This window comes from Uranotaenia lowii, chromosome 3 (genome assembly GCF_029784155.1).
Source record: "Uranotaenia lowii strain MFRU-FL chromosome 3, ASM2978415v1, whole genome shotgun sequence".
Classification (NCBI taxonomy): Eukaryota; Metazoa; Arthropoda; class Insecta; order Diptera; family Culicidae; genus Uranotaenia; species Uranotaenia lowii.
The window spans coordinates 188783507-188796807 of record NC_073693.1 but is presented as its reverse complement, the minus strand read 5'-3'; the positions used below and the strand labels follow the sequence as shown (position 1 = coordinate 188796807).

Here is a 13301-nt window from a genome sequence, read left to right as displayed (position 1 = left end):
AATGTGATGACACTACATTCTTTGTTTCTCTTAGACATTTGTACTTTAGATAATAGTGCGTTTATGCAGTTCACCGCCGATGTTTTCTTTTTAAATCCGAATGAATGGAGTGGTATAATCTTGTTATCTTCTATAAATTTAATGATGGGTTCTTTTAAGCACATATTGATAATTTTAAGAAAAACTTGAATAAGGGAGATCGGTCTGTATCCTAAAGGGTCTAGTGTACTTTTACCAGGCTTATTAATGGGAACTATTTTAGTGGTTCGCCACTCCTCTGGTATAACTTTGTTCCTAAAAACGGAGTTAAGAATATCGGATATTTTAATAATTATTTTTTGCTCGAGGTTTTTAAGAATAAAAAAGGAAACATTATCATAGCCTGGTGCGGAGGATTTTTTCTTGCGATGAATTAAAGAAATTATATCTGTCCAGTTTAATTCTATTGTTGATTGAATTGATTTCATTTTATATTGTATTTCGTTTTCTATAGCTGGGAAATTGGTATCCATGAATTTTTCTACGAGCTCTCGATTGTTAAGAAGAAGTATATTTTCTTTCTTGTTGAAACCACCACTGAGTATTTTTACTGTGTTCCAAATTTGTTTCGGTGGTAAATTAGGAGTCAACGTATTAATGAGTTCTTTGAATGATTTTCTTTTTTCTCTTCTTATTACAGATTTCAATTTGGCTCTGCTTTTTTTAAATTTCAAGAAATTGTCTAAAGTAAGGTTCCGATAATATTCTTTCAGATTATCGTTTTTTTCTTTCAATAGTTGTTTTATTTCATCTGTCCACCATGATTTGGGGATGTTGTTGTTTGGTCTGCTGATAAATTCTGATTTTTTTACGCTATCGTGGAAAAAGGATTGCAGATCTTCTGCTGATGAGATATGTTCTGGGTTCATTTTATTAATCAATTTTATAGCTTTTTTCCTATTTATTCTTGTTTTCTTGTATTCTAATATGGGCATCGAATTTATTATCTCAAATAAGATCATTTTGTGATTACCTGAAATTTCTTCATCCAGGACTTTCCAATGAATTTTATTAGCTATATTATTTGATGCTATGGTAATATCTATTGCTGATGGTATGGTGTTAGGCGGTTTGATAAGAGTAGCTGATCCATCATTCATTACTATTAAGACTGTCTGGTCCAGCATGTGGACAAGCAGATGGCCTCTTGGACAGTTGTTGTCCGCTAAATTCCACAGCGAACTGTGCGCATTGAAGTCGCCTGCTAGGATAATATTATTATTTTGGTTTTCGATGTATCTGAAGAGTTTCGTTAGAGGATCTTTTATTTGAGTATTATTGATAGGAGTAGGTGGGATATAAATAGAAATTAGTTGGATTGGTTCTATTGAGTTGATTATTTTGACAGATGATATTTCTATGGGCGATAGGTCTGGCAATCTCACTTCCACGAAGGCTATGTCCTCTTTTATTAGAAAACCTACCCCTCCGTATCCGTTAGATCTAGTAACTCTGGGGAACTTGTATCCTGCGATGTTACATTTTTCATTTTCTTTGAGCCATATTTCTGATAAGATAGCTATATCTATTTCGTTGGATTTCAAGAAATTATTCAATAAAGCTCTTTTGTCAATTGGTCTGATGCTGTTAATATTATATTGTAGTATTTTCAAGTCTCTAATGTTGGTAGCCATGATTCAAAATTAAGAAAAATATTAATGAACTATTGTATTTTGCGGTTGCTATTGTTAAGATCAGACGTAATTTATAAAGAGAAAAAAAAGTTTGGAGTTAAATTGATTATTTCGTTGAAGTGATGGGATCCGGTGCTGTGTTATTAATTAAAGTTGTGAGTTCATCGTTTATTTTAATAAGCATTAAATCTGAGTTCCAGTCATTAGTTTTTTTACTTGTTTGTTGATTAATTTCTGTTTGAATTGTTTTGATTTTATCAAAAACCTGTGTAACTTTAAATTCCTTTACAATTTCTGTTTTGAGAAAATTTATCAATTGTTGTATGTCTTCTGTTTTTGATTGTATTATTAGTGATTGTGTTATTGGTGATTGTATTATTGGTGATTGTAACTGCTTACTGTATGATGTGCTAGGAATTGCGTTATCAATAAGGGACGACTGGGTATTAGCGACTGGAAGGCTGGGAAAAACTGTTTCGGAATGTAATTGTAATCGTTTTTGGGGGCTTTGGTTGGGGTACAATTTAGCTGCTTCAATATACGTTAACTTTTGTGTGGTCATCGCTACGTTAATGTTTTCTTGTCGCGCTCTTTCCGGGCATTCTCTATGGTTGGAATCAAATTCACCTTGGCAGTGAACGCAACGTTGGTTCACTTGGCAGTCTTTGTTAGAGTGTTCCTGTCCACATCTCTTACATCTAACTTTTGCTTTACAAGCTTTGGCCTTGTGGCCAAAGCGCCAACAATTTTGGCATTGCTTTAAAGGAAAAATATATGCCTCTACCTTTGAATTTATACCATATATTGAAACCGTTTCGGGTAGTGTTTCCCCAATTATCTGCAATTTAATATTAAAAGTAGGAATGGGTTTTCCCACTGGCTTACTGTTTTCGAATCGCATTCGGGTAATTCTTTCGATTTTTTCGATCTTTTTAACGCATTGAATGTTTTTGATAATTTCATCGTCGGTTATAGATAATGGGATTCCTTTGATGATACCATATGTGTATTGGAACATTTTGGGTACATAAACCTTATAATTATAAATTTCTTTTAATAACTTTGAGTTGATTAATTGTTCTGCCTGAGTGGCTTTTTCAAAAGTAATTTTGTAACGACCCTTCCCTGCCTGCTTTAAATCTTTGTAGTTTTTAATTTGTATATTGTGGAGCATTTTAGCGACTTCCATAATATGCATGTACTTTGGTTGTTTGTTAGTTTCATTTTCCTTTTCATTTCCCTTTTCATTTTCATTTCCCTTTTCATTTTCTTCATTTACCTTTTCATTTTCAGTAAGATCGAGTTCAAGAAAAAAAGTCTTAAAAACTGGATTTTTGATCCAAGTCGAATTTTTGTTCTTCTTATTTTTCCTGTTTGCCTTATGATTTTTGTCATTATCGGGGTTAACTTTAATATTTTTGTCACTATCGGAGTTTCCGTGGCTGTCGGCCATTTTGTCGCTTTCGTTGGATTCTAATCTTTTGGGTTTTTTTTGATATGGGGTGATTTCTTCGTCACTATTTAGTCGTTTATGTTTGGCCATGAGTTCATCGGTCGTTGAAGCAAAGCTTGAGTCCGAGTCGAAGGGGTCTCTATCCGCTCTCTTCCTACTCATCGTGGCTTCATGCCACACCTAACCTTAACTAATTTTTTCTCTATGCAATCACTAACCTAACCTAACCTAAAAATTTCTCTCTGCAAATTATTAAAAGTACTTACTTGGCTAGAAATAGACTTAATAATACAAATGGAACACTATTTACAACAATCCTTATACAACTTAGCAATCATATCACTCTCAAAATAAAAATTAAAACTTATCTGGATCACTTTCTCAATCCTCTAAATTTATTCGACGCGAACTTGACAGGGCACTGGATTACTTTCCACGACTGGTCTTTTCGGCGGTTGGCGGTTGAATGGCTTCTTATGGCGTATTTTTTTTCGATTCCGGATTTGGATCTAGAACTGTCAGAATAAAAAAATGATTTTCGGGTTTCGAGTTATTCCATACGTAGGTGTGCGTGAGAACGAGCGCAATGTTTACATGCAGCTGTCAATTTGTTCTCCCTTCTGGATTTCTTCATTCGGTTCTTCACATCCGGATTGCCTTTTTTCGTGTCCGGATTGCACTGGACAGCAGATAGTACGATTTTGCTTGGCTGAGAGGTTCAAAATCGCGGCAATAATCATTTTCCCGTTCATTATTTCAACTGTTTTACTTTCAGCCAAAAACAGCTGTTTAATGTTTTGACAACAACGTTGAGAGTATTGGTGAACTTCTCGCAAAACTGACTTTCTTCTCAGGGCGACTCCGTCCGTTTTTCGAGCGAACCTAGGTTGCCTCTCGAGCAATAAATGAGCACGATGACAGCAGTTAGAGCGAACCTAGGTTGCCTCTAGTTTGCCTCCAGGTGAAAAAAAATACGGTATTAATTAACTTCTCTCTATGGGCGATGGGCGCGCTCGCAGTCCCGGTATACGATTTCTCGTGTGATAAACCGAGAGAGAAATAGCCTTCACTCCGATTTCACTCCGATTAGCTGTCATTCTTATGGAAATCTGTGTAAGAGTGAAGAGCAGGCTTTATTCTTTTTGGCAGGCCCAATCCCAATCAGTGACAATTCGCGGCATGTCAACGCGACAGATGGTGATGAGTGCTTCTCACTCGTGACTTGCTGATCAGTCACAACACAACACAGTCACACTTAAAAACACAGAAAAATGAAAAAAAGCATTCCAAAATTCACTAAATTTTAGGTATTTTGTTCACTGAGTTTAGGTAGCAGCCTCCATAAACGGGGCAAGTGCAAACTTAGACATTTTTTCACAAAAGTACCGTTGCTTTTTACCAACATTATTTAATTTGGCGCTTTCAACGGAAATTTAGTGAATCAATGAACGATAATTGATGAATTTGAACATATAGATAAGTACATATTTTTCTAGGACATGTGAAAATTGAACTATAGCGAAATCCGTTTGCACTTGCAAAAAAAAAATTAAATTTTCAATATTTATGTAATATTGACGTTATTATACCTCAGATTGAGATGAAAATTTGCACACAGAAGTTATTAGAGACGAATAAATGATTCCAATTATCCTATTTTGGGCCAGGGTTCGGCCAAAGTCAAAATTTTAGCAAGGAGGACTGGACGATCAATTGATTTCTGATTGCAATATTTGTATAAAACGACAAAAAGGGCATCCATATTGTTTTTTCAAAAATTACGTGATTTTGTCTCGCATCGAGACGGAAATTCATACAGAGATTTTTGGCACGGTCAGTTGATTCCTGATTTCAAATTCAGTAACAGACGACAGAAAAAGTGATCGTCCATCATTACGTGTTCAACATTTTTGTAATTATTGCTTAACAATGCATTCGAATATGCATCTGAAAAATGCTTCGCAATTGACATTCATACAAACTGCTCTGACATATTCCAAGTTGAAAGCGAAACGGAGTTCGTATGGGATCAGTCACAAATAATAATCAAGTGATTTTAATCGTGATCAGTTTGATTCACCCTGATAAGTACCTTTTTAAATCTACAATCGCAATGTGTGTTTAACCTTCCAAAGCCGTTCGCAAAATAATCGTTTCGGGGAAATTTGAGTTGTAGTTTGATTTTGTCCTCCTGGCTGTAAATGTTAACCGATTTTGATGATATTATATGCATTGTGTAGGTTATTTATTCTACTTACTCAACATTCCAAAATAAAGTCGATTAGTATTATCAGGTTATTAGAAACTGGTTAAGAAAGTAAAAAATCCGAAAAATCAATTTTATTTTTAAAATACTCATAACTTTTGACAGCTTATCTGTATTTAAGTGTTTCATTGATGTTTGGAATCGTCAAGAATCCATCTATTCGGCAATGTATAGATATGTTGGGGTTCAATGAATATTTTGACCGCTATCTCAGATCTTCCGCTAGAAAAAAATCTTTCTTCATAAAAACGACATCCAGTTTTGGCTTTGCTTAGCTGTATTTCATTTACTAATGAACCGATTTTCAAAACTCAAATTTTAACTTTTTGTCGTTAATTTGATCATTATTTTCATAGAACATACTTGGTCTGTCAAAATAACCAGTTCTTCAGTATATTGGAATGATGATAAAGAGGTTTGAAATGTACGCTTCGGGTCATATTGACCCGAACAGCTTTGGAGGGTTGACTATCATAGAATACTCACTCGGGATTATAATCGCCAACAACTGTGTGATAGTATGGCTTGGTCAATCGAAGATTTAAAACGCTGCTTTTAACATAACTGTAACTATAGTTCAGGCTTAACCTTTCGCCGCGACCAGACACGTTTGGAGACAGCAATTCTGGAATAAGAACCATCAACCTTAGGTGAAAATAATTATAGGTGCACCCATCACTGCTTACCCGCCGTTGCCGCTCCATCATTCTGACCAAACTCCGTCCCGATGCTACCAGTCAAACGTGATAGCTCACTTCCTTCGAATGTAACCTCATATCCGTTGGGGGTTGAATCTGTTCCTCGGCTAACATCAATCTTTATTTTCAAATTTTTGAAAATACCCAACAGCATAAGGTTATCTTTTACGCTGTAAATAAAATTACATATATCTAGGTACATATTATAAAAAATATTTAACCCAAAAATTTGAACTTACTTGGAAGTTTCATCTATTACATCTTGGAACGTGCTTGCTCCGAACAAATTTCGAACAGCTCGATGTACATAATCATCACAGGTTCGGCTAAGACCTTTAACGTTAACTCGGTCTACTCGAGCTTTTAAAAAGGCCATATCTATTTTATCCTTCTTTCTTTCGGTCACCGGTGGATCCTTCAATTAGTTTTAAGAAAGCATTAAACTTAATTTGTAGGTTTAAAAATAAACTTATTTTTGCATTAGCTATGCATCTTCACCCACCTTGGAATTACCGCTTCCCATTTTCTCTGGCTTTTCACCGGAAGGTTATTGAACGCCGTTATCGTCCAAAAACTGAAACCTGCTTACACTAAAGCCCTAAAATAAAAGTGCGGCAGACTGTCATCGCGGAGTTCCAATCGAACTGTCAAAAGTCGTTCCAATCGAGCATAACCATTTTTACCATTTCAAATTCGTGGCAGGTATTGCAATCTGTGTGACTGTGACTTTCAATTTTTTAATTGAAATAAATCAAGAATGCTGAGAAAATTCATTGGAGCAAAACGGAAAGAAGCACTTAATTTTTATTTTAACAATTGACACAACGGAGAACAAATTAAATAATATTCTCTAAACGAAAATCAACTTCACAATCTGCGACACAGTTGCACATCAACAAGAAGTCATGCGAATGTTTTCGTTATTGGCAGTGTTGAAGGATTACAGAAGCTTTTTCAGTGCTGCCGAATCGGTACTACACGCTCGGCCATATTGAACCATTAATGTTTGAAAAATAACCATAATGGCAGTTTTGTGGATCAAGTCGTTTTATGAGTTTTCAGCGAAAACTCATAAAATGAGATTCCACAGAGAACTTGAATAATGGTTATTTTTCAAGCATGGTCAAAAAAGTAAAAATGGCCCGAAAATAAAGGAAAAAATTGTTTTTTATTATGATTCATTTCAAATCTAATTCTATGTGGCAGTTATTATATTTAGAAATGGCCAAACTACCTAAAAATCTGGATAGCACAGGAAAACAGAATTAAAGAATTCAAGCCGATTTTCAGCTGATTTTTTATTTCAAGACATGATGTTTTTAGTCCCCGTTCACGGGTTGGAAACTGTAAAAGAGCTGATTGCGTCGATTATCCTGCGGTCACAATTACGGATGAAGCGCTGCGCCTCCAATATTGGAACCATATGGTTCGCTTCCCGTTCTGCATTTACTTTAGTGCTGGTTTTTTCCTCGCAGATTTTTGGAACCGAAATGTACCTCTTGGTGCAGTAACACGGGGGAGTTCCGGAGCATCCTAGAATTAATTTTTCAAGGTTATTATTCTAGCAACAGTTGATAGGGATTTTCAATGATGACAAGAACTTACCCAAAAATTCAACGGCAACTGGTAACAAAGAATGTTAAGATTCCGCTGAGTCGACCGACGAAATGCTGTCTGTGGATAAACTGCTGCTGCTTCCAACTTCATATAATCCATATTTTTTTCACAACAACTCTCGTCTGCAAATGGAATTGAAAGATAGCAACGGTGGTGGTTCAATTTCAATAATAAGTATTATCAAGTGAATACTTACAGTTTTTATCATAAAGAAATTCAGCGGAATTGTAAGTCCAACGCGGAACCAGAAAAGAAACAAAGACTTCTGCGATTGCAAAAATGGCGACTGATTTTACAATCATTCTATTGTTGAATTTCAACCATAATTGAAATTTTCGTCATGAACTCATAAAATGGTTAAAATTAAACGATTCATTACGATTGAAAAATAACAACTTTAGGGGTTCTACCATAAATACCATAAAATGTATGAAAAACAGTCATTTCTGGTTAAAAAAATATGAGCGTGTAAATTCAGTCTGCCGCACTTTTACTGTAGGGCTTTAGCTTACACCAGAAGACAACAATATCAACCGGAGTTATTTCACTACACGCTTGAAATTATTAAACCATTTACGTTTCAAAAATAACCATTTTTGACCTTTTCCCGGGAAATGCCATTTTATGAGTTCTCTATGAGAAGTCATAAAATGACTTCTAGGGGAGAAGTTCGAATATGGTTATTTTTCAACCGAATGGGATTCAGGAGGAGAAGTTGAAAAATGGTTGTTTTTAAATCAATGAGGGAGAATGTTAATGTAGAAATAGAACAAATTGAAATGTTTTCGAAGAAAAATTAAAATTTATTTTTTGTTTGTGTTTTTCACGCCTTTTACCTTCACCCGGGATTTCATTCATATACGTGGTTTTTTTGTCCTTCTTTTTAGTGTTACAATCTTTGTAGTTAGCGATTAAATACGCTTTCGGAGCATCTCTGATTTATGCTGACAAAATACAACAACGAATTTGTTTAAATAGTACCTAATTACGGTTTCTTATTAGTAGTTAAGGTAACACTAGAAGGCTTCGATCGTTAACTGGTACGCGGCGGCCTTTTGTTCTCCATCAGTGAGTTGCTCCCAAATGCTCAATCTATTGCAGGACGACAGATCCGGACAGCTTCTTCGGCTGCAACTCGTGCCGCTAGGTAGGGCAGTTCCGCAGGTATTCCGAATCGAAGTAAAACACATTGATGGTGATGTCCTGCGGAACGATGTCCTGTGGCAGCGATAGCATGTGGGACAGTTTCGAGTGTCCCGTAGTCGGTTCCCCCGAGCGCATTCCGTATGAGATAGGTGGTCGCGTTACAATCCATCGGTTTTTTCTAGAGGCCCGCATTCCGGGTTGTCAACATTTGACTGATTTCCACTGATTTCTTGAGGATAACATTTTCATCAACGATGCTATTAGTTATTTCGAGGACGACTGGCTGACAAGGGATTTTTTCCCAAAACGGCTTTACGACAGGCTGAAAAAATGAAATATTTACATAAAAAAAACAAGAAACTTTTCGCAAAAAAAGTTACCGGTTCCTTTTCTCTGCTGCTTTGTGCTTAATGCATCTGGGAGGTTCTTGATGAAGCAGCTGTAGCACACACTCTTATGATGACCGCAATTCCACTCCGGTGGGTGGAGATTTTTGGGCTGTCTACCCATCTCAGCTTCATCCGAATGTTATGAGGAATGTTCGGTGCGCTCGTTCCGGAAGTAGGTAGTCCCGCGTTCGGTGCCGTTGGATCTGGAACTGGAACCGGATTGCCGCAGATTCGTCCAATAAGTGCACTGCAATTAATTTTTGTTGTTGATTGATTGGGTTTTTAATTGGGAATTTATAATGATTAAACAATTACCTTTAGAATCTCTCCAGCCCTGTTTTATTCGTGCGAACAAATTAAATCCGAAACACCTTCGGTTCACTCCACGGTAGCTTCCAATATGGCGTAGAAAAAACGTAAAATTTATCAACCATTTTCTGGTTAATACACGAGAACTTGATAAATGGTTGAATTTTGACATAGAAAAATTCTTAAAAAATAACCATATTGATAGTTTTGGAGCAAACACCAAAAAATGGTTATTCTATAACCATAATTGGTTAAATGAAAACGAGCGTGTAGTAATAGCTATCGGATTCCATACACGCTAGAAATTATTAAACCATTTACGATTCAAAAATAACCATTTTTGACCTTTTCCCAGGAAATGCCATTTTATGAGTTTTCCATGAGAACTCATAAAATGACTTTTCGGGGAGAAGTTGAAATATGGTTATTTTTTAACCGTAAGAAAGATACCATAGCAATTAGAAAATGGTTGTTTTTTAATCGTAAGTGCAGTTTTGCGTGATTTGTAAAATTAATTGATATTGTTGAAAGAATTTGGGAAAAAGATTTGTCAGAATATTTATTCCATTTCTTTTACGTTACACTTATAAATTATAGCTTATTATAATGTTTTGTTTGCACTAAAATTGTTTGCAATATAATGTTTTGTTTGGTTACTAAAAGCAGCCAAATCACCCGGTAGAGAAGTTCCAACGAGCGCTGCGGATGGCCAATGCCATAATTAATAATTTGCAATCCGTTAACGAGAGGGGGATCCATTCATCCACGCCCGGTGGGAGATGTTTTTCGAACATTCCGGCCCGTTCCAGATTCTGCCGGATGGTGAGAAAAACGATCCCTTTTGAACTTCTTTGAAACCATTTCTTTTTGTAGCGTTGGACCGGTGAATGAGTCCTCGTCCTTGTCAATTTTGTTGGTGGTTCAAACGGAATTGAACCGGCGTCATCCAATCGGTACCCTGAAATTTTTTTGTTTATGATGAAAATTGAAATAACCACTTGAATAATTCGAATCACTTGAATGATATTTAAATCACTTACCTTTCCCCATCATTAAATCGATGTTTCTACGATTCCTAGAACCGATTTATTGGAAAATAGGATACACTTCTGCGGAGAAAAAATTTGCTTTAAGGGCGTCCAGCTGCAATGTAAATCGCTTTCAAAATGGCGATACAGAGAACAGCAAATTACTCAACCATTTATTATGGAGGCTAATTGTGGTCGACGCCACTTAAATTAGAAGATGAATTTTCTTTAAATTTTCTCATATTATGGCATTTTGTTTCCAATTAACTCCCCCAAAGTTGCGCACAATGTTGCAATTTGTTCAGCAATGCGCTCCATGTTACCATAACGAGCTGAAGACAATGTTGGGGAATACGCACATTGGAATGTAACAGGCGAGTCCAGAGAATATACTTGGGATTCATATGGAAGAAAAGCAATGTTGATTTCCTTAAGAGTTTTGATTTTCCTCGATACTACAGATTTACAAATGTCATTGAATAGTTCTTCCGGGCAAACTTCGGTGAAAAAGACGTGAGCAGCTTTATACGTTGGCTTAGCCGGATTTTCGAAATCTCTCATCAGCAAACGGATGGAATCTTCAGATGGAGTGATTAGATAGACCGCTTCAATTGCTGGTAGTGGTTCTCTTTTTTTGTTGATGTCTTCAACAAGTGTTATTCCTTCGGCGCTGATTTCGTGCATTTTAGTGCATGCGGAGACCATGCGCATGGCAAGTTTGTCAACAATTAAGATTCTCCATTCCGTGCCCGGTTTTCCGTTGGCTCGTGTTTTACTTGGTGATCCGTTGTAGCGAACCACCTCGTTCATAATTTTTTTATGACTTTCTAGTCCACAGTGAGGACATTGATAAATGGCTTCAGGAAGGACTGCGCTAAATTCGGAAGGTACTGCAAGTCTTTCAGCACATTCCCAATGAAACAGATGCTTATTGAAGCAAAGTCCAAAATCTCCCGCATTTTCGCCGAATGGATCCCACTGTACGGCACCTCGCCTGCCCTGCATGCGTCCGCCGCCTTTCGACCGAGCGCCGATCGGATGGCACCTCGTGCCTCTTCCGCTATTCGGCCGCCCTACGCCTGTGGCGCCTCCTGGGGTCTACCAGGGGGCTGCTGCTTTTCGTTGATTTGTTCCTACACTTGTGGCGCCTCCTGGGGTCTACCAGGGGGCTGCTTATTTTCTTCGGCTCGCCCGAAGTTGCCGCACCGGAAGGCAGTTGCGATGAGGGGAGAAAAAAGAGCCCTGAGGAAGCAAAACGTGTCAATGGTTTGTCGGCGTATTCTTTTACGGGATACTTACACACATGGATGTGTGGCTCTGTCTCGCTCTTCCGACTGATGCCTTTGCCTACCGACGATTTGGATTCGTGGCCTGCCGTGGAGAAGAGCGTTGTTAGTCTTTCGGAAAGTTCGCTTTAGAACTTGGTCGCTTACCTTGCAAGTGTTAGGGTTCGCACCGTCTTCTCACCAGCTCCTTTTGTAGGCGGATTTTGTGGCGAGGAAATGTTGATCTTATTGGCTCCTCGAGCCTTCACCTTTCTGGCCGTCTTTACCAGCCGAGATGCCGGTTCCGAGCCTCCTTTCTTTGGCCTTCGCCAGAGCACGTTTTAGAACGGTTTCCTGACCGATGGGGAAAAGAACTTAAGTTCAAAGTGCTCGGTGCACTACCGGAAAGTTTTTTACCTGCTTTTCCACGGCAAATCCTGGAGCACGCGGTTTGCGTGTTGCTGGATGCTCCAACGGCTCCCCGGATGTCCAAAAAGGCACTTTTTGCGGCCCAATTTTGGTGCTCGCACACTGCCGCGTCTATTTGCGCCGGCACTTCAATACAAAATGGCGTTTCTTTTTTCCACGTCGAATTTTGACATGTTCGGCTGCACGATTTATTTGCTTTCCTCACTCTTGGGTGCTCTTAACACAAAATCTCACGCTTAGCACATTTAAACTAATTTTGGTTTAATAATAACAACACGCTGGTTTTTCTCTATATGGGGATGGGTTTTTATGTGTTAGTTTGCCAATCGCTCGTATCGTGAAATATTTTTAGGACTAATAACTTAGCTATAAGCTTAAATGCAACACAACATTGCTGCTTTGGTAGAATTTTTCATGGATCATGACAAGGATCCATGAAAAATTCATAATCACGCCACTAGGAGTTCGAAGGAGATATGAAAATCGACGGCTGTGTCGAGAAAACCTCGTACTGATGTCACCCTGCAGTGGTGAGTATCTTCAAAGACTAAGGCCAGAAACAATAAACTATATCTCTACGCCAACGAATCTTGGCAGAATCCAACAAAATTTAAGCCAACAAGTTATGGCAAATGTGTCGATCATTACCAGTATATCTGGCAGAAAGAAACTCCTTCGAATCCTTAAAACAATCTATTTAATTACATCCACCTCAGCAGCATACGAAAATCCAAAATCAAATGGTTATTGATGGAGATAATAACCTAGATCTTACAAATAGAACTTAACAAACGAAATTTAGGTGGGAACTTAACTGGTTTATACTAAAAGCAACAGAAGTCTAAGGAAAAGAGGGATTTAATCCTCTTAATTACCAAGGGCCCGGAATAGAGGTTATACCGCGCCTCCAGATCGCGTTCCTTTTGATATTTCCTTGGCAACCCCCTTAACAACTGTGCATGATCCATTATGTATCATTTTGTGAGGTTGGTGATTTGTGGTCAAGTCTGAATCGGACAGTTGAACTG

General features: G+C 37.6%; 1 protein-coding gene across 3 annotated transcripts in view; it reads right to left on the bottom strand.

The window, feature by feature from the left end:
• LOC129751081 (SAM50-like protein CG7639) overlaps positions 1-13301 on the bottom strand; it is a 97280-nt gene that overhangs the window by 21188 nt on the left and 62791 nt on the right. The window contains exons 1-5 of one of the 3 annotated variants that reach the window (XM_055746365.1): positions 8222-8257; positions 6593-6681; positions 6330-6505; positions 6079-6260; positions 5879-6017 (exon numbers count right to left, since the gene is read on the bottom strand). In XM_055746365.1, the coding sequence (XP_055602340.1) occupies positions 5879-6017; positions 6079-6260; positions 6330-6505; positions 6593-6613 (518 nt within the window). In that variant the 5' untranslated portion in view covers positions 6614-6681; positions 8222-8257. Of the gene's footprint in view, positions 1-5878; positions 6018-6078; positions 6261-6329; positions 6506-6592; positions 6689-6773; positions 7024-8221; positions 8258-13301 lie in introns of those variants that run through there. The other 2 variants (XM_055746364.1, XM_055746366.1) reach the window with 2 other exon arrangements.